This window comes from Patella vulgata, chromosome 6, assembly GCF_932274485.2.
Source record: "Patella vulgata chromosome 6, xgPatVulg1.2, whole genome shotgun sequence".
In the NCBI taxonomy this organism is placed as follows: domain Eukaryota; kingdom Metazoa; phylum Mollusca; class Gastropoda; family Patellidae; genus Patella; species Patella vulgata.
The window spans coordinates 41,184,794-41,212,671 of record NC_065884.2 but is presented as its reverse complement, the minus strand read 5'-3'; the positions used below and the strand labels follow the sequence as shown (position 1 = coordinate 41,212,671).

At 35.1% G+C, this 27,878-nt stretch overlaps 1 protein-coding gene across 3 annotated transcripts in view; it reads right to left on the bottom strand.

The window, feature by feature from the left end:
- The window catches only part of LOC126823268 (cyclic nucleotide-gated olfactory channel), a 186,083-nt gene that overhangs the window by 77,433 nt on the left and 80,772 nt on the right, over positions 1–27,878 (bottom strand). For 2 of the 3 annotated variants that reach the window (XM_050551991.1, XM_050551990.2), the window contains 2 exons: positions 11,887–11,907; positions 10,523–10,581 (listed from right to left, as the gene is read on the bottom strand). In XM_050551991.1, the coding sequence (XP_050407948.1) occupies positions 10,523–10,581; positions 11,887–11,907 (80 nt within the window). The remainder of the gene's footprint in view (positions 1–10,522; positions 10,582–11,886; positions 11,908–27,878) is intronic. The other variant, XM_050551992.2, reaches the window with a different exon arrangement.

Sequence of the window (27,878 nt, the reverse complement as noted above, 5' to 3'; positions counted from 1 at the left end):
GGGTTGTACCTATATTGCATTTATATTGTTCAATATACCCCCCCCCCCCCGCTGGGGCAGAGCCATGCTCATTTTTTTGTGTTTATCGTCTACAGGCTTCAATTCTGAGTGGATCATCTTGGAGATTTGCATATTTATTCCTTATATCGCAAGGGCAGCAACTTTTTGTTTTGGTGCATGCGCCGACCCCATGGGGCAGTGTCACACCCACCATTTGTTGATATTTATGGAAACAGTTTTATATAAGCAGTTTTGCTTGTTACTGCATCCTATTCACTAATATTCTCCTAAATGATAAATTGTAAAAACTAATGTTCTCCTGAATAAAATACTGTTTAAACCATTTGTTGATATTTCATGTTCTTCATTTTAAAAAGTACCATATCAATCAAAGCAGAAATGTAGACGTATATTGCTGTTTTAATAAGCCCGGTGAAAAAAAAATAGCCTTATTCTAACTACTAAATGTGTTAGGTCTGATTTTTAGTGTAAATCCTCCATTAAATTCTATTATTTCAAATCAAAGTCATATCTGGAAAAGCCTAACTTTAGGCTTATGCAATCTACTGAAGGTAATTAGTGCTGGATTTGATCGGCTACATGTACAGTGCCTGTTATAATTGTTTCAATAAACGAGAATATGTATATTACTGCAATTTATTAATCAGAAGCAAGATTGGATCATTAAAGGTGTGTTCGGTGCTTTTATGGATGATTACATGTACACTATGTCATAGGTGAGCCCCATATTGATGGGGGGGGGGGGGTCTCCACCTGGTTCATACACAATTGCAGACAAAACCCATTTTTATATTTTAGAATGGAATTTGACAGCTTTTAATCACAAATGTCAGGCCCTTCATCCTGCATCACTGACAAGGGGGAACCACGCCGGAAAATCTGGATGAACTTTCTCGGCCAATGCAGGGATCGAACACCCGACCTCCAGGATAGCGAGCCAGCGTCTTACCCACTTAGCCACGTGATCCCCTTATCATTATTAAGACAACGGGCCAGATATGGTATGTTGTTATGTAAAATGAATGATTTTATTAGAATTAAACTTACAGAAACAGTGGCCTGGATGTTATCCGTGTAATCTCCCTTGATATGAAGGCATTTTTCAAGTGAGATCGACCGGTGCAATATACTTATTGAGTGGTGAAAAAACCTGACTGGATGCCACATTTTGTGTCAAAGAAATCAAAATATCTTTTGGGGATCTCTGACAATTATTTCTTTACACGAATGGGGCGTTTATTTGGCTCATTCAATCTCTGGTCGTCCCGACCGCGAGTAATTTGCAAGGTAATTCGTACACATGGCTTTGTTTACAAATGCTAAGACCTGGCACTTGACCCCAGAATTTTTGACAGCGACCCCACAAGCGCGACCGCTGATTGGCCAAATTTTAGAAAGCTGCGCAGGATCCAACTCACACCTATGCAAATGTGATTGCACGTTTATTGAAAGTCCGATTTTATAGACCGATTTAGCGGGAGCAAAGATGACGAATTTCAACCCGAGAAATTCGGTCTACAACAGCCGTTTAGAGAATAATTAAATATTGTAATGAATGATATTTCAATAACCGTGAAGTATGTTCCCTGAAAAATGATATCAGTAGGATTATTAATTTATCTGCTATACCAAACTCCCCAGACGATCCAAACTGCTTTAAAACATGTTATCGATGGTGTTGTTTCATAATAATCTATACAGAATACACACATACCAGTACTCTTGTGCGGAAATGGTGATCAAAGTCTATAGACTTTTAAAAATAGATGTCGATTTTATTGTATGGTAAAATACATTAATTACAATTATTACAATAGGGTTAAGTGAAATTTTATTACAATTATTACATTCATTACAAAAGGGATGGATATTACAATAGGAAGTGAAATTTTATTACAATTATTACATTTATTACAATAGGGCTTGTAACACATGCTGTTTTTTATTGCTTTTGAACAAAGACAATAATTGTTCTACTAGATTGTCTCAGTTTGTAGAATATAAGTACGATGTTGCCACAGATAATCCCCTGCATTATTCACCTCAGACACCTCATTGTATATCGTTTGACAAATCTACACCCTACACTGCGGGACTAAGCCATTGCGTTTGAGACTATAACGTGCAATCTACAGACCAATCTAGGAACTCACCCCCTTTCACCGTTTGTTTAATCATACACATGGGCGCACTTTATCAACTATTTTACCAACTATTTGACTGATCACAAGAAAGCCTGGCAGCCCATCTTAATTTCACACAAAAAGCCGATTGGCATTGTTTAGAAAGATGGGTCCTGCATCTGTCAGGAAGCTAAACAATCATAGACAATTATAAAGGTATCAATATATGATTTGTAATTAACCCATATATCATAGAATATATGCTTTCTTATAACCCATATTAATCGAACATTTTATTTTCAGGCCAGGTTACACGATTAATATTAAACAGTTTACAACTTTTAAATATTATTAAAAACTTTAGATTTATAGGAACGTGTAAGTCGATCTTCATTTTCTATTACAAACAGCCACAATTTATATTCAACAGTTACAACTTTTAAATCAAGATTTTAAAAAAAAATAGATTTATAGGTAAGTCGATCTTTATTCTCTATTACAAACAGCCACACTTTATTATGAACAATTTATATAACATAATGAGAAGCATATATTTCGATGAACCACGCAATCTAGATTAATTTCTATTTTAGCACGGATTTAAAAGTGCAATATTGCTTTCCTCACGATTTCATAATATATCATGTTGAAAATATTCCCAGACGAATCAAACTGACTAACTACCAAGTCCATGCCGCGTACACAATACAACCCATGCCAGGTTCCAGTACATGACGTTAGCGCTAAGGTTAGCCAATCGCTTTAAGACAATTTGATGTGAAAAGGATTGGGTATCGAAGAAATAAAGATTGATATGTGTTAGTACTATTTTGCCTTTAAGCTAATCATAAGAGTACAAGTAAACGTCGTTAGTGATGAATGTGTATGTATTAAACATAGAACTATATGCCTTTTTAAAGCGATTGTTTTATTGGTTGTTTGTTTTAAAAAAACAACAATAATTTATTCAGAATTGTATATGAATATGGGTCGATTAACAGGCATATCATATATTAAACTCCTCTCCCTGGCATATAGACACATCTATTTACTTTCTATAAATGAGCAATGTACATAATGTACCACATATTTCCCAATCAACTGTACTATTATAGTTGGCCCTGGAACCTTCTGGTGAGTTTACAGTAATTTCGGTGTCTTAAATTTCTTTCAGTAGGATAGCAGTGCTTCGCAGAGTAGAAGGGAAATATTTTATTGTATTAATATATGGCATATGAATATAAGTAGCAATTCTATAATACTATAGGGCCTATCTGTAGAGGTTACCCAAGTTCTGTAAATATGTTCTGGTTAATGTATTGAAGTCGTTAGTTAGTACCAGTGACAACGAGAACTAGGTTAACAAGGAAAAGTCTGGTAGTTTAAATTCGGACAATGACAACATAGTCTGATAATCCAAATGTGGTAAACCCATGCGTTAGAAAAGTGGTTAGCCGCCTTCCTAGGTGCCCATATAAGTACACTGTGTTGAAATCCAGGGTAGCGTCTGTGCAGCTGACCTATCCGATAAATGAAGTACCTGGTCAATTTCCCGGGGCTCAATACATGACTCATGCACGTAACCTCTTTATAAAGAACGTGCGCGGTTTAAGTTTCTTTAGACATTATTGAGAGCCTGGAAAATAGATATCATTTGAAGTTCCCAGGGGGAACATCATACCCACAGCCTCCTCGGCTGAGAGGCTGGGAAACAGACATAATTCGGACATCATCTAGACACCACTTGGATTAGACCACCCCGTTAACTCGTAGGACAGCCACATGATGTTGTTGGGTACCGTCAATTATTTTGTCCTACGAAATGGTGGGGTCGAGAGGTAGAAGGAATGATGTTAATGGTAATCTATGTTGGTAAACACAAGCTGGAGATAGAGAACTTATATTTAGCTTATATTTAATGTCATAGCTGTGTGTGTAGTTTTTTTAATATAACCGTTTTATTGTGGATATTATAAAGGTATAAAAACATAGTTAACGTAAAAAGTGTTCCAGAGTTAATTGATCATATGCACAACGTGAACGTCCTGAATAGATGAGTGTCACCCTAGTGTCACGGGCCGCATACACAACGTGGAAGTAATTCATAATTCAACTATTTAACGACACCGTGGTGTCCACGGTGTCACAGTTTGGTCTTTTTTGGTACCGCTACACAGGATAGTGTTACAGGTATTTTTATTTGGTGCCGTTGATGTAAGGATATCGATCCTGAAAATATGTAGCAGAGAAGAGGGTATGCGTCACACGTTGGATGTGGGGTTTGGGGGGATAGTCACATCTAACCTGCGACTCATCGCACTGCATAGTGCTACATATTTTATTTTGGAGCCATAACACAGATTCCAAAACCCGAGGAAGAAAGAGTTGGTGAAATCTTCAGCAAATGGGTAAATGCAATTTTTTCAGAAAATTCAACATGTAATGTTGTTTAACCAGACCACTTAATATAAGAATACAATTAAATAAGATAGGTGTTTAAAATTCAACTGAATAATAATAAAATATATTTATTATTAAGTTTTTGGGGACATGGTTATAATTAAACTATGTAATATGACTAGCTAGGTATTTTAAAATTGTTAAACTGGATTTAAAGTGGGTCTAAGGGGTAGATTGCAAAAATATTTTATTAAGAAATAATAAGGAAACGGGATAGGGAATAAAATAAAGAATTAATGATGTCTCCGGTCTAAGTAGGAAGGAAGTTCGGAAATAGAGATTTTGCGCGGTTGACACAAAACTCCATAAGAATTGTTCTTCTTCGGGCATAGATCGTAACTACATATATTGAAAAGTCTATAGGGAGTTTGAAGTCTTGATTTTTGTTTCTACATGAATGTAATGTACCTGTATATGTATTTGTGTTAAAGTATAAACCTGTTAATCGCGAGTAGCGTTTAGGTTTTAGGGTAAACAAAAATGCCCAAGGAAATTTAGAACTGGTTCTAATGAAGGTTTTAAAGGAAACACGGTGTCCTGCAATATATAGCGAGTAGCTTATGTACTGTTTGGTAAAAAATTGTATAAAGGAGAAATGAAAGCGGGAAATCATACCATGGGAAAAAGGGAAATTTAAATTTGGATTCGAATGTGCGGTTAACTGTCGAATAAATTTTGAATTCTCGGACATGCCATGCGTAATGTATACATAAAGCATACTTATTGTCAAAGAAGGAGTCACGAACTTATTAGTCAATAAGTTATATGTGTTGAAAGTAAGAAATATAATAACTTACAATTGTATAATACAATTTGGTCTCGAGATAAATATTGATCAAATTTATTTCAAGACTCCTTTTGGTAATTAAATAAAATGCGGTGTGGTTTGTATTCGGAAAGAAATGAATTCACGGAAAAACATTTAAAATGTTAAGATGAGGTATCTATGTTATTTAGAAACACGCGGTACCACTGATGTTGAAAATGAGCGTACCTGTCAAGAATTGATTAATGAAGGTCGCCAAATACACAGCCCGATTGTTTCTATATAAGCTTAGAGGGTATACAAAAGCTGTGTATTCTTCAACGTTAAGACGGGTGTAGTCTTAACGAGAGGAAAAGGACTGCCAGTACAGAATCTGGTTGTTGTAGACGATTTGCTAATGAGTACTAATGAGGTATAAAACTGTTCACTGTTACCAGGTAATACTAATAGGTAAAATGTTAGTAATGTAATGAGTGTTTAAGTTATTAATGACTGTACCGAAGCTATATGTGGGTTGAGTGGGGTGCACACCACACGCCGTGGATATAGTTTTAAATAAAACAGGATGGCTTTCGGATAGTGGCAATGTAACAGTGAGAAAAAATAGGTATATTAATGAGACTAGGTCAAAACGTTAAATTACTGATGGTATGTTGTTAAAGTAACTATGTAATTGTTTTGACGGAATTATAAAAATAAAGGAAATCATAAAAAGGTAGATTACTGAGTTAAGGTCAAGAGGTCAAGAGGTAATTTAATACTGTTTTAGAATTCTGATGATTAAAGAGACGCATCAAAGTTTATTAATAATTGAATGAAGTTTTAATTTTAATTAAGAGTAAGAGTTAATAATAATGTTAGGCTAACATTGAAATAAAGTTTTAAATTAGGACTACTTAGTTTTTGGTCAGATGACAATGACATGTTTGATTTGAAGATGAATGAATTTATCCCAACACAAGTCGTCAAAAGAAGTGCTGATTGAAAATTCTTAAAGCCGGGACTTCTACCTTACTTAGAAGAAGAAGACGATGGTAGCGGAAACAGACCATTGGAAATCCAAGAGGATGAATTGGCGAAGTTAATGTGAAACTTAACTTTAACAACAGTATGTGTAGCGTAATAATATTTTGAAATTAGGACATGTAAGAATTTAGGAACATTTTAGTTATATTTTTTCTGTGTTTAGGTTAAAGTGGAAGAAAACGAACAATATGACAGTGAAATTACATTGACTTTGAAACAGTGCTATTTATTGTGTTATAACGTGAATCAGTGTATTTATGTTATTGCAGCATGCATATCAGTGTAATGATATTATTGTAGAAGTATGACGTGAATTATTTAATGGACAACTAGAAGTTTTTAGTAACTATTATTAGTGATTATTTAAAAATTGTTCGCAACATGGAATGACAATTTTGAAATGTCATTCTGAAAGTATTTGTCTTGTTTTGTCTTTAATACATGCTAGAGAACGACGTTAATTAAGCAACGGTGCTTATTTAACGCATTGCGAAGGGGCGTATATAAAGAACTTATGTTTAGCTTATATTTAATGTCATATCTGTGTGTGTAGTTTTCTGAATACATCCGTTTTATTATGGATATTATAAAGGTATAAAACATAGTTAACGTAAAAAGTGTTCCAGAGTTAATTGATCATATGCACAACGTGAACGTCATGAATAGATGAGTGTCACCCTAGTGTCACGGGCCACATACACAACGTGGAAGTAATTCATAATTCAACTATTTATAATTCAAGAGAAAGTGTTCATCATTTTCAAATGACCACATTTGCAGGTGGGATTGTCAGAAATATGGTAATAGTGCATATTGAAGAAATATGCACAAATATTTTATTTCAGATATTTAATTTTTATACGTCCACATGTGGACGTATATTGTCGTCGCCCCTGTCCGCCCGTCCACAATTGTTTGTGAACAGTCTACAGGTCACAATTTTTATCCGATTTCAATGAAACTTGCAATATAGGTTTATCACCCTAAGATCTCGGTTGCTTTCGATATTGGCATGTTTCGGACAGTAACTTCATGGATTATGGCCCCTGACTGTACTAAAAATCACTTTTTTAGCTTGTGAACACTGTAGAGGTCATAATTTTTATCCGATTTGGTTGAAACTTGAAATGTATGCTTATAACCCAAAGATCTCGGTTCTTATTGATATTCGCGCATATCGGAACGTAACTTCCTGAGTTATGGGCCCTGGTTGTACGAAAAATCGCGTTTTTAGCTTATGGACCCTATAGAGGTCATAATTTTTATCCGATTTAAAAAACCGTATTATTATATCACCGTTGAACCCTAAGGCAAGGTGAGTTCGAATTTCGTAAACACCGGCCCCAAACTGACAGACAAAATGGCCGCCGTTCGTTCTCTAATAGCGTAAAAATATGGTATATCAAGGTTGTGGACCCTATAGAGGTCACAATTTGTATCCGATTTTGTTGAAATTTGAAATATAAGTTTATAACCCAAAGATCTCGGTTCCTTTCGATATTCGCGCATATCGGAACGTAACTTCCTGAATTATGGCCCCTGATTGTACGAAAAATCACGTTTTTAGCTTGTGGACCCTATAGGGGTCATAATTTTTATCCGATTTCAAAAACGTATTATTATATCACCGTTACACCATAAGGACGACTGAGTTCGAATTTCGTGAAAATCGGCCCAAAATTGACAGACAAAATGGCCGCCGTTCGTTCTCAAATAGCGTAAAAATATGGTATATCAAGGTTGTGGACACTATAAAGGTCACAATTTTTATCCGATTTTGTTTAAACTTGAAATGTAAGTTAATAACCCAAAGATCTCGGTTCCTTTCGATACTCGGACCTTAATTTCCTTAATTATGGCCCCTGATTGTACGAAAATTCGCGTTTTTAGCTTGTGAACCCTATAGAGGTCATAATTTTTATCTGATTTAAAAAAAACTATTATTATATCACCGTTGCACCATAAGGAAGGCTGAGTTCGAATTGTAAGTTGAAATGTAAGTTTATAACACAAAGATCTTGGTTCCTTTCGATATTTCCGCATATCGAATTGTAATTTCCTGAATTATGGCCCTTGATTGTAGGAAAAATCACGTTCTATTTAGCTTGTTCTCTATCCATCTCTCGAAAATGTGGGCGTATCCTGTCTGGCAGCCGCTGGTTACCTTAATTTTTCAATGTTCCCTACCCTTACACTTGATATGCCAAATTTAAAAATCACCAATAAAATTACGGGCGATATTATTAGACCAAGACAAAGTTCAACTTTGCTTGTATCAGGCATATAAACCAAATCAAATTCAAGCTCATTCATTTACGACCTATCTGTTGCTTGAGCATAGTTACACATCGGTTATATTACCACAAAATTATCCCTAAATACGAGGCCCCTCGTTCATTTTCTGATTTTGTAATTAGCTCAAACCATTTCCTATTTTGTATTCCGATAAATATCTTTTTGTATTTTGTGTATATAGGTATATCTATATACAATTTTAAATTACGGTTAATGTGATTTTGGTATTCAGCCACATTTTTATAATTTGAATTGTCGGAGAATTTTTTTTTCATGAAGGAGGTGCATTGTAACAGTACATATTGAAGAAATATGCACAAATATTTTATTTTAGATATTTAATTTTTATGTATTTTAAAGAATGTTTATATGTTTATTAAAGACGGCGAATGAATAATCCCCTAATAAGCATAAATCAACCTACGCTGATGGGTGTCAACAGATTATTACCCATGTTATAAGAAATGAAATGAAATGGGGTTTAACGTCCTACTGTTCTGCTCCGAACTGGGCTAATGAAGACGGGCATACGCCATACATTGTGCTATGAGAGAAATTTTGCCCGGATACCGGCACTACGATCTACTCTTATATCGAATTCCAACTGTTAAGGGATCTTTTACGTGCACTTCAATATTTGCATGGGATTCGGTTTTTCGTACCATCCGAACGAAAAGGGAAGGGGGGGGGGGGAGGGCAGGCCGGAAAATCTGGATAAACTTTCTCGGCCAATGCATGGATTGAACACCCGACCCACTTAGCTCAAATTCACAATTATCTTCACTTAATAAATTACTAAGAAACGACAATATTGGATTTCTCTTATATATTTCAAGGTGAGCTCTCTACTGTATAATTTGAATGCTAAACTTTATATATATTTTTATTTTAACTTAAGATTTAGTGTTATATCATGTTATATCGGATAAGTACGATTAATAGAATCGAGTATTACTTTAATCGATATTTCTAAATCTACGTAAGCATTGATTAATAAATGGAAAAGTACGTTTATCGACAAAATACTTGTTTATTTAAATATGTTTCAAATATAGATAATTAGTGTATAGAAATACTTAAAAATGGGTGCCCTAAAATAAACGGAAAAGTAAGAATTGATATGATTTATTACCTGTTTAATTACTGGCGAAGATTTTACACTATATATTATATACTTTTACAACGTGACGTAAAAATTAATGTCAAGTTTCAAATTGAAAGTACTTAAAGATGTTGAATATTTTTAGTATCTGAACTTAATTTGTTCCATTGTTTGTACTGAGATTGCAGAGTGCACGTTTCGTTAATATTAAAACATGGAGATATTATTGGAGTAGTATTTTGATATGAAGCAACATGACAAGTGACCCCACTCGGGGCCAGTGTCTCGAGCTTCTATCAAATGGCTTCGGTGTACTAGAAAGCAAAAGGTACCCCTAGTCTTATTACAACACTGGCTTATACACAGATACAATTCATTTGTAATAATAAAATACATTTAGGAGGTTAGGGTTTCAAAGTACTTGTGCATTTGAGCTGTACATTGGTAAATAAATCGAAAATATGTTTATTTATGTCCCATAGGAAATCCACACGACGTTTCCTTTTCGGGTATGATCTTCGCAGTCTTTCGTTTCATTCGTACGTCGCACATACAACTATACATCAAAAACTTGCAATTAGAAGACATTGTAAATTTAAAGGACTAATCCGGCAACACTGAGCAGCGGTTTCCGGACTCGTTAATTAGCAGTACGTGCAATACTTAGTTTAAAGTATTTCATTATATTAGGAATATAACAAGGTTTAGTTCACTAACTATGTTACTTACCCACGATAGTAGCAAATATAAATACACCTATTAAATAACTCACAATAACAAACAGGTATCTGAAAGATGAAATATATATAATATAGAATATATATATTATAATACAAATTAATACAAAATGTTTTGTTAGCATACACAAAATCTTAACAATATCAAACTGCATCTGATATTTCTATATCTATTCTAATATTTGTGACTGTCGTTTGTCTGTCTATTCAGGGTTGGTGGCTACACTAGAGCTGTCCCGAGACTGAAATTTGGTGTATAAGGGTAGCTCGGACCGGGGAGTAACATGGACTAGGTGGTGCTGGACTACCGATTCTGGTTTTGTAGTTATACTACTTCCAACCCGTGCAGAGCCGGGCCATCCGCTAGTTTAACAATAACACGTTGTATTTTCCGAACCATTAAATACACCTCTAAAGAATCAGAAATATAGACTTTTAACACGCCAACCATCAATCTAATTGCATGTATAATTTGGCTGTATAAATGGATACTTATAAAAAATACATTAACAAGCGATTGAACATTGTTAATTTTCCTTGAGAGCAAATAGTTCCAGATGATATCTAAAAGGCGAACAGCTATGGTCAACCAATCTTGAGATATCTTAAAGTTATTATTTCCAACAACAAACAGGCTCCAAATTACGACGAGGTAAAAAGTGAATACATGTGTATTGAAAAAGAAAAGAACATAAAGTGTATAAATTATTCAACAGCAAAATGTTTTGTGAAAAAAGACCCACAACGTTCTTTTAACTTTTATATGTTTTAGATAAAAGTGAATATATTTGTAAATGATTGTTAAAAATAAATTAACACAAAATAATAGTTACAGGTATGCATATCAAACAAAAACGTTTAGTATGTAATCACAGTAATCGAAACAAAGTTATTTTTCTAATAATAATAAAAACAATGACTCTCCTAATTAATACAAATTACATCTATTCAAATGCATGTCTAACACTAATAACATAATTTGAAACGCATTGTTGAACAATTTTTATCAAATTTATCTATATAACGCACCTTAAACTGCAAGCAGATTTTTGTGGTCAAACACATCAAGAAATCTGACACAATCTTTCCAATATAAAGTGAAGTGTGATAGAAATTATGCATTTATCGTTGAATCATTTTCAGTCCCCAAAAAAATTGAACATAGCTATCACTGTTTGTTGCACTTTTGTGGTTAACAAAGATTTTTGCAGTGAAAAACAACAGTAGAAGGATTATTAGAAATTGCAATTAGTGCTTTGATAGTGGGTTTTCTAACAGTTAATTATGTATAAGTGTGCCATTTCAAGCCTTTGGCTATTCGTGTTAGACATCCATTTGATAACACACGCCACTTACTCCATATTAGACATTCGCCAGCTGTAAATAATACCAAAAAAAAATTGTTACTTATAATTGCGTTGATTATGAAATCACCCGAGGAAACCCAAGATTCTCACGACAAATGCACATTTCTTTTCACATTTTCTTCAATTTTCTCAACAAATTGCATATTAATTTTGTGGTTTTTGTATATCATATTTTTATGATAGGTGATTTCCTGGGATCCTGAACTGGACAAATATATGCATAATAATACCAAGGTTGTGGCCACTCTAGAGGTCACAATTTTTCATCCGATTTTGATGAAACTTACAATGTATGTTTATAACCTAAACGTCTCTGTTCCTGTCGATATTGGCGCATATTGGACCGTAACTTCTTGGATTATGGCCCCTGATTGTACGAAAAATCACACTCTTAGCTTGTAGGCCCTCTGGAGGACACAATTTTTTTTGATTGTAAAAACCGTTCAAATATACCACAGTAACACCATTACTGAGTTCAAATTCACAGATCAAATGGCTGCCCCCCTTTACGGAAATAGTGTAAAAGCATATAATACACCGGGCGACCTTCGGATGTAAACTGTGGTTGCGACTACAGTGTGAACCAGCACCCGAACTCAAATGGTCCGGACCATTGGCTATTCAATATGACGGCGCCCATGTCAGTTGTTTCGGCTGCTATATTTTCTACCATTTACTCATATTTAAAACTATATTTTGACGATGGGGATGAAGAAATGCTTTTAAAACATTTTCTTAACTGGTAACATGGATCATTTCACAAAGTTTTTTGTCGTGGGCTTATATATATTCTCTAACTTCCGGGTGTAACCATGAACCCTGCAATACGGTCCATGGTGTGAATGACGCATTGACAATTTTCAATTTATGAAATTTTTCAGACAAATCTCCACACGTGTCAGTCTTTTCAGCCCTTTCGACCGTGCTCTATCGCATGGTACACGGCCAGAGGTTGAACTAAATGTCATTAGCATGCAGATAGTTGGACTAGAGTACGGAAATCCGTGCAACTGAAGGACGCCCTGTCGTGGACCATCTAGAGGTCACAATTTTATTTCCGATTTGCGCTTATCTGTCTGGATAATGTCTGGATAATGGATAACTGTCTGGATAATGGACCCTGATTTTACGAAAAATTACATGTTTAGCTTGTGGTAGCAATGTTGATCTTAATTTCAAAATCGTTCAATATATCAGAGTGTTCCTAGAAAATCGGACCGAAATTTTTCGTCAAATGGCCGCTCGCCTTTACGCAAATAGTGTAAAAGTATGTAATACCGAGGTTGTAACAAGTTTTATCCGATTTGGATGATACTTAAAACGAGTGTTTAAGTATCACTAGTTCTTGTGTGAGTTCAAGTTTGGTGCTCATCGGCCCTTCCGCTCTGGAGTTAAGTCAAATGCCCTTCACGCAAGATTTGAAATATGAATGAAGTTTGTGGACCTCCCAGAGTCGACAATTTTTGTCCGATTCGTGAGATCAAAATTACTAAATTGCTAAATGCCAATCAAAGAAGATGAAAATTAAACTATGTGTTGGGGATCAAAAGGTCTTGGATGAGTTTCGCTTTGGTAGTCCGAATCGGTTTGTTACATAATTCCCATCCGTCGGCTTTTCGGGTAGAAATCGCGGAATAAGCTTTATTTTGAAGGTTTTGATGTTTAATGTCAAAACACCAATGTTGACATTTTTCTGAGAAGGTCTTCACGGTATGGGAGGCCATTTTTTTGAGGGTAGCCATTTTGCGATAATATTCCAACTTACTTTTTTATTTACACCTTATTTATAATGTTATCGACATATCAGCTGTGATTTGGCAATGTATTAATACTGGCAAGGGTCGTGACTATATTTCAGATGTTTTCCCATCACTTCATGAAGATATTTCAAAGATGGTGACATAGATGTCATACGATTGTCCATTGTTCGGGCTCTCCAATGACACTTTAGTTGTTTTGATTCGGTGAAATCTTACGTAGTAATAACTTTTTTCGCAAGATCACCATTTTTTTTTACTTTTTATGGGTTTATTTTCTCAATATATCGGATATTTTTTTCGACTACTTCCGGTTTTTGGATCATTGTCGGGATAGTTTTAACAAGTTGTTTGGTTACCGAACCTTCTGTACAAGAAGTTTCAGAAAAATCCATTCAGCTGTTTTCCAAAGAAAGAAAAATAGAAGAGCATCTTCAGTAATTTAAGGATTTTTCAACTTTTTTCCAAGATTGAGGCTCTTTTTTGACCACTTATATTATTTCAATGCTTTTATTTTTGGACTCACGCTATAGTACACCGATAGGACTCTGAGTAAAAAAAGTTTCAGAAAAATCGTAGATTTCGTTTTCGAGAAAATGGCGTCTCAGAATGCTCCAAAACGGAAAATACTAGATTTTCGGCGTACCATAATTTATTTTCTAGCCATCTAAATCGTTTTCCATCATATCATGAAGATATTTCCAAAATGGCGATCATTTTTGGCGGGAAAATCGGACGATGTGGGGATTTTGATTAAGTAGTGGTGTTTGGTGTCAATACATATGTTTTCAGGGGCACAGATTCCATTTTTAACGGTTACAGCAGCTAAATCGTCCGTGCGGTCAACAAGGGCTGTCGCATATTTATTCCTTTGTTAGTAATTAGAGTCATTTAATAGACAATTTCATACAGATGACATTATAATTTTCGTCGTTTGAGGGTTCACAACAATCACAAGGTTCTAAAAACTAAAATAAGGGCCGTAACTCAGGAAGTAATCTACAGAAATTGTTGAAATTCAACAGACCTTTTCGATTTACTAATTCAAATAATGCTTATAAATTTCATACATATCGGATGATAACTTTTGTTGTTCGAACGTTCTCAAGGTTCAACAAAGTAAAACAAGGGCCATAACTCTAGAAGTAATTGACGGAAATTGCTGAAATTCAATAGGCTTCTTCATTTCACTAATTTAAATGATGCATATAAATTTCATACAGATTGGGTGATAACCCTTGTCGTTCGAGCGTTCAGAATATTCAACAGAGTGAAACAAGGGTCATAACTCTAGATGTAATTAACGGAAATTGCTGAAACTCAATAGGCTTGTTCATTTTACTAATTTATACGATACATATAAATTTCATATAGATCTAACTTTTGTCGTTAGAGCATTCACTAGGTACAACAAAGTGAAACAAGGGCCATAACTCACGGCCTAATTAACGGAAATTGCTGAAATTCAATAGGCTTTTTCGTTTCACCAATCTAAATGATGCGTATCAATTTCATATAGATCGAATATGTATAAGCTTGTAGCATGTTCCTGGAAGCACGGGTGTGTTTTACCCATTACGTATATTATCCAACAATGTAAATTCGTCATCCAAGTTGACCACTAATATCGATTAACCAGGAAAATAGCACATTTACTTGGTCGATCGCTTTGTAGTAGTTGGACTCAAATCTGATTCTAAGACTTGGTGGCGCGATCGAGACTTTTAGTTTATGTTGTCTGTCAGTTATAGATACAAAATTAACGGTGGTTAAAAATGTGAGAATTAATAAATTAATAATAAATTTATAAATTAAAAATAGAACAGAAATGTATGATATTAAATATAAAGCAGTATACAAAGAAATAAAAACAAGGACTGCAAATGAAATAGTAATACCTGCTATAAGAAATCTTCGTGGCATAGATTATATATCAACTGACCCCAAGCTGCGTGTAAAAGAAGTCATTGAGAGGAATGCAGTTGCGTTGGAAAAACAAACTATATCACCACTTAAATGACAACGTTATCCGTCATTTATGACGTCTCTGCCATCACTATTGAAATAACTGGTGGCAGTGATGTCAAAGTAGCCGACCACAAGTTCGTTCCACAGTTCGCCATAAGCGTGGTAAAAGCATGGTGGAAACCCCAGATATCGCGCTGTGGTCTCGATGGTCGCAAATGATCGCCGAGTCACGGCGTTTGTTGTTAGCATGTTCAAAACAAACGCCAAGGTTCTGCGATCTATCCTGGAAAGATGTGAAAACGCGATTTTTCAAGTTTGTAATATTTTGGGACATTTTCGCACGCTGTGTTCACGTTTGCCGGCGACCTTGTGCATTTTCTGGTCGCCGCACGGTCGCTGCAGAGCAGTAAGGACGCCACCCCGGTCTGACGGGGCATTAGAATTTTCCAGGTTAGATCGCAGAGCCTTGGCGTTTGTTTTGAACATGCGTAAAACAAACGCTGTGACTCGGCGATCATTCGCAACCATGGAGACCACAGCACGTTATCTGGCGTTTCCACCACGCATTTACCGCGCTTATGGCGATCATGACGCGCTCTGCAACAATTTTCCGTCGCAGTAAGGACGCCACCCCAGTCTGATGGGGGTATTAGCAAGTATTTCATTTACAGCCACGTCCCCACCACTCGGAACCAAGTTGCCGCCAGGCTGGAACGAAGCTCCTATAGTCACATGCTTGCTACGCTGTTACGACCTTTATGTATATATAGGGAAGATACTGAACATCGTCCGTCAGCTCCAACTTAGCGTCCCAAGAGTAAACATCAAGAAAACTAAAAATTGTTATTGATTGCTTGACTTTTGATTGTTCTCTGCTTTGAAAGTTAATGAAGTCATTATGGGTGTGGCGAGAGAGCGTCCTACGCCTGGTAGGCACGTCACGGGAGTGTGGTGAGAACGTACCCCGATCTGTCTGCTAACGACGAGATCATGAAGGGAACACGTTGCGCGTAGCTAGAGCTTGGCCATGCGGGTATTAAGATCTTAACTGGAGCGCGCTAGGTGTAGCAAGCGCTTGGTTGGTCGTTGTAGAAGCATGATGGGTGCGTGTCAATTTCTTGCCACGTTTATTGGCGCAAGCCCAACGCTGCCGTTACGCTCTCTTTGCCTTCTTGCCAGGAGACCTAGTTACGGTACCGGCTTTCAGGAATGTGCTACAAGCTGATAGCCTACGGAGCAGAATTGGACTTAGATGTAAATAACAACAAGTAAATAAATGACAATAATGTGTTTAGAAAACGTTCCGCAATCTTGGAGATATGCTAAATTGGTGAACATACGATCATTTTATGCAGATGTATATGGCAGAAATCGAATTTGCGCCCCCGAAAACATATATATTGACACCAAAGACAACTACTTAATCGAAACTAGCACAACGTCCGATTTTCCCGCCACAAGTTGCAGCAATATTGGAAATATGCTAAATATGCTCATTTTACAAGGTTGTAAATGTCAGAAATGGATTCTGCGCCACTGAAAACATATAACTTGCCACCAAACACTACTACTTAATCAAAATCTGCACATCGTCTCATTTTCCCGCTTAAAATGGCCGCCATCTTAGAAATATGCTAAATATGTGAACATGTGATCATTTTACAAGGTTGTAAATGTCAGAAATGGATTTTGCGTCCCCGTAAACAGATATATTGACACCAAACACTATTACTTAATCAAAATCTGCACATCTTCTCATTTTCCCGCCAAAATTGGAATGGAATCTGCGACCCCGAAAACATATATATTGACACCAAACACTACTACTTAATAAAAATCAGCACATCGTCTTGTAAAATGTGGTAAGTTGTTTTTGAGCTTTTTAAAGTCTTATTTGCAGGCCTTTGCCACTATTTTTTATTAGTTACCGTTCAGACAAATGTGATTCGAGGCTTACATCCACCAAAAAAACCTGTAAAATTATGGATGCCTCAGATGCTAGCGGTTGATACGTGATGTCAATGAATGTAGGCCTAAACATTGATAATGAAGTGTCAATTTTGGCCTGTTTGGCGTGTTTCAGCTGCCATAATCGCCTTCCGAAAATTGTCTATAGACTGTGCCTAATTAGAAGAAGCTTACTTCCAAATGGTTTTAATTAAATTGTGACTGATTTTCTACTGTGTTATGTATTTCAGTGATGTGTTTGGATAAAATATGAAGTTTGAAAATAGTGTGATTGACATTTGCAGAATTTCAGGGATATGCATGAATCAAGCTGTTAACGCAGAATGAATCTTTTGAACAAAAAACCCCTGTATACATTCTTTTTTTTCTCTCTTTTTTTTCGGGAGCCACAGTGGCACAGTAAGACGCTGGCTTGCTAGCCAGGAGGTCGCGGGTTCGCGCCCGGAGATGGCTGAGAAAGTTCACCAGGATATCCTGGCATGCAGGACGGAGTACCTGGTAAGGTCCTGTGTACATATTGACATGCACGTAAAAGATCCCTTGGAAGTTAGAATTCGATATGAGTAGGCCGTAGCGCTGCTGTCCGGGCAAAATTTCCCTCATAGCACACTTTTTAATGTTTAAAGTGGGAAGCATGACCATGAGAACTTGTCTGGCAACCACTTAGACTGATTTAACAACAGGTTAATCACTTAACGATGCCCTGCTAGGTGGGTTAAATATGGACCATTTTAACGATGACATAACCATGCGTTATATTTAACACCATGAATAATAGACTTCCAGAATCGTTAAATATACCGATGTTGTTAAAAGCCTGTCATCACGTGCGTCCGTAAATTATCGTCTGTCGTTCTATTGACATTTCTTGTAAACCCTTTTTAATTAAAATCTTTTAAGTGTTCAACGGCTGAATAGTAAATTTATAGCACATATTTTAGCCATCAGCCAATAAAAATGCTGAATTCTTCAAATATATTAATGTGAGACTTCATGACCCACAATTCATGCCATGTGTATGATCTGAGTTTTAAATAGATATTTTTTTTTTAGGGAGGGGGGGAGGGAAGAATTCAGGGATGTTTCAAAACCTGCTAATCGGGATGCGTTGGCATTGGTTTTATAGCTAGTGCGATTGATATTCACTTTGCTACGTATATATGTGTATATGTATATGACGAGCCCCAACTTGTTTACGCTATTATCTAAACCTTTCCGGTATACAGATATGTAAAATATGGGTGAGCCAAATACCACTCGAAAGTGAAACACTATTGTTTTTGTTAAGATTATCCTTCTTATTATTAGGGTTTCGTCTGAAAGCCTATTGTGATTACTAAAATTATTATTATTATTTACCACGGGAGCTTATTTCTCAGTGCCTGTCACAGATACCGATCTGAAACCTAATTTTCGCCCGGGAAACCATGTGGTGGCTACTCAATAAACTATTTTTTCAACTCCTGTAAAGACTCGGAGTGGCAGAAATGGCCAAAATAAAAAATCGGCCATAGTTTCCTCAATTCTTCACCAATTTTAAAACCAATGACTTTTTCGAAAACCTTGTGACTTTTCCTGGAAGATAGCTGTTGAATATTCCGAAATTTCAAAACTTCGTCGCTGTCATTTTACGTCCGAAAATTTAAAAAAAGTTATTTTTGTTATTTTTCCAAATTGTCAAGTTTGACCTACATGTTTGAATACCTGAAGTCAATCCGATTCCAGCAATAGAAGTTTCATTCACAGTTATCGCCCTTTATTTTTCGATTTTTTTCGAATTTTCTGCCCATTTTCCAACGCTTATATTTTTTTGAAAGCCCAAATCGATGTTTCTGAAACTCCTGGATCGTAAAGTCATATTGTCAGACCGTTGGATAAAGCAATTTCAACAACGATCCGTAAACCGGAAGTAGTCGAAATAATGTCCGATATTTTGAAAAAACGCAAAAAAATGGGTGTTTGGGGAAAAACGCGATTTTTCCGTCCATTTTCAACGGATTAAAAGAATTAATGTATCGTTGGGTGGCACGATGATTGGACTGTCGTATGATACCCAATTCATACGGATACTATAACCAGGCAGCAAAATATCGTTGGGTGGCACGATGATTGGACTGTCGTATGATACCCAATTCATACGGATACTATGACCAGGCAGCAAAATATCCCACGCTGAAAATGAAGTATTTTCTGATTTGGAGCGTTTTTGGACGCCTTTGTCTCAAAAACTTAACCTACAATTTTTTTTTTATCTTTCTCTATCGAGAGTCTATTCGATAGTTTTGTGCATGAAGCCATCCAATAAGACTTAGGTTTTAGTATATTTCATTTCCATGTTGGAAAATTTTTGTTATTTATTTTGCCGGGTATTTCTTATTATTCAACGTTTGGTTTATGTAATTTATGAGACAAATAAATGATCATTTCAATTCAAACAAATATTTTTTCGTATGAGCAAAACATAGCCATTATATTGTGAAATATAATAAGGAGATAAACACTTCCTGTTACGTATTTAGAGGGGGTTTATTTCCATGTTGGAATATTTTTATTATTTATTTTGCCGGGTATTTGTTATTATTCAATGATTGATGTATGTAACTTACGAGGCAAATAAATGGTCATTTCAATTCAAACAAGTGTTTTTTCGTATGTGCAAAACATAACCATTCAAGAGCACGGGGGATACAAATCGTGATTTCACCGTCGGGTGTGACCGGTTCAAAACAACTAAAGTATCGTTTGGTAGCTCGATGTATAATACAATACAATATTGTATGACACTCTTCCTGTCTAATTCCTGAAAGCCGGTTCAGTGCTGCTTGCAGGTCTAGTTATTATTCTTTTTACATTTTGATTAGATCTCAGCAATTGCTTGTCGCATCGTTACGAAGTCTTCGGTTTTACTCGAAAAAAAGTGGGTGTGATTTAGAGGATAAAGCTATTTTGAACGTTCCGCGACAATGCGAAATGTCCAAAATCACCGGAGTTGTTGTTTTTAAAAATATTGCAATTATTTTCACAACAATCGTTAAAGTTTAGCTTTCGATACATTTTGGCATAGCTTGAAACATGGAGATAGCTACGCTACTTTTATTTTTGGATTTTCGGCAAATCGTTGTAGATATTAGGCGCCAAATTTAGAAAATTTAAATTTTTACAAAAAACTTTTTTTATTTATGAATATGTTTTGATGGTATTTTGCACAGGATTAAAGAGTCATCTCACTTGAGCAAAAATGTGAAAATATTTTGTCTCAGTAATTTCTGTTAGCCGCCTAGATTAATTCTTTATTGTTCGATTTGTATAAAATAAAGTTCATATGCTCCTTGGTCTCAATTGCGATTATTTTTTGTTTCCGATAGAGTTTCCTGTCGGCACCGGAAGCGGAGTAATTTTAACAAAAAATACAATTTTGACAGTTTGGTACCACTTTTTAAAAGCAAATAATATTTTTTTTTTTATAAAACTGACATAACTAAAAGGGTGTGCTCTTTAAAGGCGCACAAAAGTGTGAGCTCTGTTTTTTTTTTTACATGTACAATTTCATTTTCTGGCCTTTTCGATTAAGAGCTGAAAAAGGGTGTAAAATTAGTCTATTTACAACCCGTTCAGCATCTTCATATTTTAAAATATTTCTTCGTAACTTTCATAAACTCATAGCAATAATCCATTCGATTAGAATGTATCTGAAAATTAGTTTGTAATATTAGCAGTTGCCGAGAAATAGGCAATTTTATATGCGTCACTTTTCATGTGATTTTGCCTGTAAAAGAGTCAATTATTATTGGAATTTCATAAAAGTGACAGCATTTGATCCATAAAGCAAATGTGCATTATATCAATTTGAGCAGAATTTAAATTTTACACCATTTGATGCCTAATGCCAATTTTGACAAGGTCAAATTAATTTAACATTTTCACTGTCACCGGAAATTACGTCATTTGGCAAAAACTGTATTTTTAGCCTTAAAAACAGATGTTTTATTCAAATAAGCCTTATATGTAATGTTTTTAAAATTATGATATTTGATTCCAATCAACAAATAGAAAGAACCCGCAGGATCATACAGATACCATAAAATGGTTTCTAACTTTTACGGTTGTAGAGAAATAGACGATTTTCTACAAGTCACTTTTCAAGGTTTTTGGTCTATAAAAGTGTCAGTTATTATTCGATTTTCATAACATTTTCACTATGAGACGCATTATGCCATTTATGATTTCATAGAACTAATTTAACAGTTTCATTATCACCGGAAGTAATGTCATTTTGGCAAAAACTGTACTTTTATCCTCCAAAACAAATATTTTGTTGTAATGAATTATTTTTATTATTTGTTTGAAATTATGATACTTAATTCCAATGGACATATAGATTGGATCAATACGATCATATAGATATAAAAAAATGTTTCTAACATTATCCCTTGCCGAGAAATAACCAATTTTGTCAGGTTCACTTTTAAAGATTTTCCGCATTTTAATTTCAGTTTATGGGTTCTAGCTTATTATTTATTGCCCGAAATATATAAAACAAAGTTCATATGTTTCATGGTACACATTCTCACCGGAAGTGACAAGAATTTACAATTTTGATCGGTCTTTTCGCAAGAAAATATTAATTTTTACAAATCTGATAGATCAAGAAGAATGTCCCTATGACAGGCGCACACAATGTCGAACTCAATTATTTTTTAATTTGGGTTTTGTGTTTGCGCCATTTCGATTTAAACTGAAACAGGCTTTTCATATTTTAAAATATTCCCATTTAATGTTCATAAACTTTTAGCATCTATCTATACGGAGACAATCTATGTCGAAATTAGTTTGTAATATGAGCGGTTATCGAGAAATGAGCAATTTTGCATGTGTCATTTTTCACCTTATTTTGCCTGTAAAAGAATCAATTATTATTGGATTTTCATAAAAGTGACAACATTTGATGCATAAAGCAAATGTGCATTATATCAATTTGAGCAGAATTTAAAATTGGCATCGGAAGTGACGCCATTTTTTCAAAAACTGTATTTTTAACCTGTAAAACAGATATTCTATTCAAATGAGTCCTGATTATTTTGTGTTTAATAAAAGTATGATATTTAATTCCATTTAACAAATAGAATGAACCCATACGATCATATAGATATCTCAAACTTGTTCAGTTGTGAAGAAATAGACGATTTTCTGCAAGTAAATTTTACGAGTTTTTGGTCCATAAAAATGTTAAAGATACATTATGTGAGGTTAGATAAAGAGCTGGCAGTTCTCACTGTAAAAGTTAAAAACTAGATAATGTAAAGGCAATTTGCTGAAAATTTATGTCAAAGTGATCCACTATGAACCGAGAGTTAAGCGATTGAAATTTCGACCTAGCCTCGATCATCATTACTAAAGTCGGTACGATAAAAAAAACATAGTCTCGATTATCCATTTTTTTATTTAATCAGAAGCGGCAGACCGGGTTCTAATCCAGTATATATCGCAGGCTAGCGATGCCATCGAGAGTTGATTATGGTCTGGATAAGTTAATTAATGTGTAATTAATAATTTAGATAACATTTCAGGCCTAAAGAAAGACTTGCAATTGGCAGATTTAGCTCTTGTTTAATGTATGTTTAATTATTATTTGATTGTCATAAAAGTTTCACCATTTGATGCCTAATGCCATTTGTGATTTCATAAAACTAATTTCAAAAACTTATTTTTACTGGAAATGACAACATTTTGACAAAAACTGTATTGTTCGCCTTCAAAACAAATATCTTATTCAACTCAGTGTTTTCAACATTGCTTTAAATTTATGATATTTAATTTCATCCAACATATAGAATGATTTAATACGATGCTATAGATATCAAACAATTGCTTCTAACTTCTTCCGTTACTGAGAAATAACCAATTTTGTCAGTGTCACTTTTTAAGATTTTTTTCGAATTTTAAGTTAGTAACAAATTTTGTCAGGATCACTTTTTTTTTTAACATAATAACAAATGTATACATGGAATTGATATTGCTGGATTTGGTTGATTCTGCGTCCATTTTATAACACGTGTGCAATGCTTATGTGGGAATCTCTCTAATGGTTTCATTGGTACCCGAACTGACATAAGTGCAAGGGTAACGTCGTACCGGTGAAACCCGTCATTACTGCATCACAGTTTTAGTTTTACATAGCGATAATATTATAATCTCAACAGCTGCATCCTAAATTGTTTCTGTTTGACCACAGCGACTATGAATCTGAACAAATAGTGTATTATGGTACCTGACTATCCGGTTGTTCATATATACACCTCACATCAAGGCTTAAACAAAGTAAAAAAAAATATCTCAATATGCTAGTTGGCAAAAAAATGTACATTTTAAAAAAACCAGGATGAGAGTAATTTTTGCACTCAACCAATCGTAAAACATACGCGAATATGCATATATATATGAATTTTGACAATGTATTCGCCATCTCTTCTCCAAACTCATTCGTTGTGGTCGAATCCAAGACAATTTGCCCTTGTGTGATCGACACTATTTATATATGTGTTAAATAATAATTGTAGCTTATATTTTTGCGTTTTAAAAACTTCATATTAATTTCAAACGTGCTCATTATTTAAAAAGTATTGATATTTTATTCCCTTTTATACCTCCTGTGAAAACCAGTATTGACTGAAATTTATACATAAGATAGCGCAGGCGTACTCGGTTGAACCAGATCTATTAAACGAACTCTTTAACACATTGCCACAGCTACACATAACCAAACAAGTAAACAGACGAGAGACATTTCCAAATCCCTTTCATTTGGTTAGAGATGTTTGTTGTGTCTTAAATATAATGTATTAAGTTCCCAGAGAATGTTGACGGAACTAGTCATCACCTGTTTATCCCAGAAGACAGGTAATTTCAGTCAACATGTTAATTATCAAGAAATAACTTGTATTAAGGTGACAATGTGCATAATCACGGGTTGATTCGGTACCCGGTTTCACTTTGTTCCTTATTTCTTTAGTTACCAAATTTTTACAACGACACTGGGATAATCACGTAGGTTGATTCAAACTACTGATGTATGTAGTGTTTGCTGTTTGTTGAACAATTATGCTGCATTGTGTTTAGTGCACATTGTGCTTTTATTTGACCACTAATATCCAAACCAAAAACCACCGCAACATTCAGTTATAAGTGGTCACAAGCTTTTGCCACGGTCCGATAAATTAACACCAATTGTTGTCACTTTCTCGACTATGACCCAGTCTTTTTCATGTTAAGACCAGTGGTATTAAACAAGCATTATCCTGTTTGACTGATTCAATTCAAACAAGCTTACAACATGTTTATGACCAACGCGTTTAAGTGGCCAAAAAGTCCATTACCGACTGCAAATCGAATGATATCCATCGTATGCCAGACATAGCGATGGTGTTGCTAGTAGTTGTAACTACAAATTGTATAGACCTAGAGAAATAAAGAATATTACGACTGGTTTAGTTGAATTATGTATGGCTACATATTTTACCTTCTGAAATAATTCGACTGATTGTTATTTACATCGTTTGTGTATTTTCCACATTATCATTGACGATACCATATAAAACTGTTGTTGGCCCTATTTTTGATTTAATTTTGCACAATACGTAGGAATGCTCTAGAATGTTTTCAATTCGTCTGAATTCTGAATAATTGTATTAAAATTATTACAGCTTCAAACCATTTGGGATTTACAATTAAGTTCGCAAACAATTCGTGCTTTATGTGCCTCAGGTTACAAGCTAATTGTCTTGAATGACAGCTCACAACACTTTCTAAGATTCTATGAAATTATTACAAGGGTTGTTGCTGTTATCTGCCATTCTTACTGTACGTACACATAGAGTAACTACACATACCCCCATTCACGTCAAGTTACCTTAACTGTAAACATACCCTGTCTCATGCACCACACGATAGTCAGTTATGACCAAATCCTCGTGGCAAAATATCACCACGAAAATGATCACAATATAATAGAGTTTCTCTTTAACAAAATTGATGAGAAATATATGAAGGGGTAACCAAAAGCTTCAAATATGAACAAATTACTGATTTAAGTGAAATGATGCAACTAAAATTGAAAATCGAATGGTCCTAATAGATGTTTGAACATTTACATAAATCAGAATCATGTGTCTATTTGCCTGTTTTAGTGTTATGACTAATGTTTATTCGCTTTCAAAACGGATTCTGCTTGACTTGATTTATGGTGAAGAAAATCGCTTAATGCTTTTAGTTTTGTTGTCATAATTACATTGGATTCATTTATTGTGAACATAAAAACATTGTGCACTCTTTATTTTCTGTCCAATTTATATCGATTTTATTAGATTTGAGTTATTCATCAATTTATCAACGATTGTTATAGGATGTGATTTCTTAGAATATATCCTTTACACAATGTAAACAAATTGAAGTCAAACAGCATAATCTAGCAATAGACAACTTTCCAAATGGAATGATTAAAAACACTTATACATTTGTTATGTATCGCATTTTTATTGTAGAATACGTTATTAAAAGGTATTGTTTTATTTTACAACATATGTGACCTAAGTGAATGAGACAGAAATGAGGTTTAACGCCCACTCGATACAAACTAGTTCATCTCGGGATTAACATATGGTTCCATTTTATTTCAACAATGTCCTTGCACGTTGGGGTCTTTAGCGGTTGAAGGAAACCGGGGCATCACTGGGAAACCCACGAGCTTGGACAGGCGACCCTACTTGTCACGTACAAGCTGCGAATCGAAACCACGCCACACACCTTGTGATCTAAAGCACACTCGTTACACCATTAACCCCCCCCCCACACACACACACACACACACACACACAATTTAGGTTTATTTCATGACATATGTTATAAACTTCCGTTGCTTTAACTTATAATTACCACCATTTGTTGTATCCAGGAATAAATTAGTCTAAATTTTACTGAAATACGGGTTACAGGTCAGTAGAGGAAATTTTTATGACCTCTTCCTTTCAACTATGATTTTAGGGTTTATATTTGGAACCTTGTGTAATATTTAAAGTACGAACTATGGATTTTTCTGTACCGGAGACTCAGTGCGCGGGGGTGTCCATCAAATGGGCACAAAACCAGACCCATCTTTTCTAGAGTAAATTTTGCGTAGAATACGATGCCGAGTGGTAATCAGTCCGCCGTTGGGACGTTTTCGAGATATTCGGAGTCAATTTAATGTCAAATGAAGTCATTTGCACTGGAAGTGAATGCGCAGCCATTCTTGTACCATGACAGTATGCTGAAAATGATCGAAAGTAATCACTCTTTCAATAAAAATGTAAACTTGCTAAATTCATCTTTAGTCTTAGAGACCCCGGAGGTTAAAAGGTGAAATTTTCCGTTTTTGCACTAGGAAGATTTAAAGCAATAAAATGTCAATCTAAAATATAAAAACTAAAGCGAAACCTGTCCTAATTTATATAGGGAACATTTAAAACGTATCTTTAGGTGATCTTAGCACCGTACATTTACTTTGGAACGTCGAAAAAGATCTTGCATAACAGAACCAACACACTTCGAAACCTGTTTCAAAAATACCTAAAAACTGCCAAATCGAAATCTCCCCGATTTAGTTTAACAACGAATGTTATGCATCATGAAACTAGTTGTCCGAAAAACAGTTGAATAGCTTCATGGTTAGACTCTAGCTGTTGCTAGATTAGTCTGTAATTTACGAACTTTTAGTTTAGTTACTTTATCTCCCTTTACCGCAGACACGCGAACAATAATGTTGCCCAATCAGAAGTCGTGATACAATCACATAAAGGAATAGATACGTTTATAGTCGTTGAAAGTAAATAAGAAAGGTTTGAACTAAGATGTGAAGTGGCCCATAACATAATCATAGCTGAAAATCGCATGGAAAGCCAAGCGTACTAGCGTAATGGAAAAAAGAAGGGTAAATTGGAAAGGTTTGGGCTAAGATGTGAAGTGGTTCATAACATTATCATAGCTGAAAAGCTGAGGCTGGAGTCGAAAAGTTCCAGCAACCTTGATATTGAGCGAACCTTGAACTTTGCAACTTGGATATCACGCACGGGTAGACATATCAGTTGTAATGCGTGAGACTTGGTATTCGCGATATTATTTTCCATCGAGGATTCTTGGAGGCCTAGAGCTTGGCCCTAGACCAATCGAAATTAGTGACGAAAAATGTATAGTTTTGCTTAAAGGTCTTGATAAGATGTATGGAGTAAAGACGGGATCAATCCTGCTATTGATGATG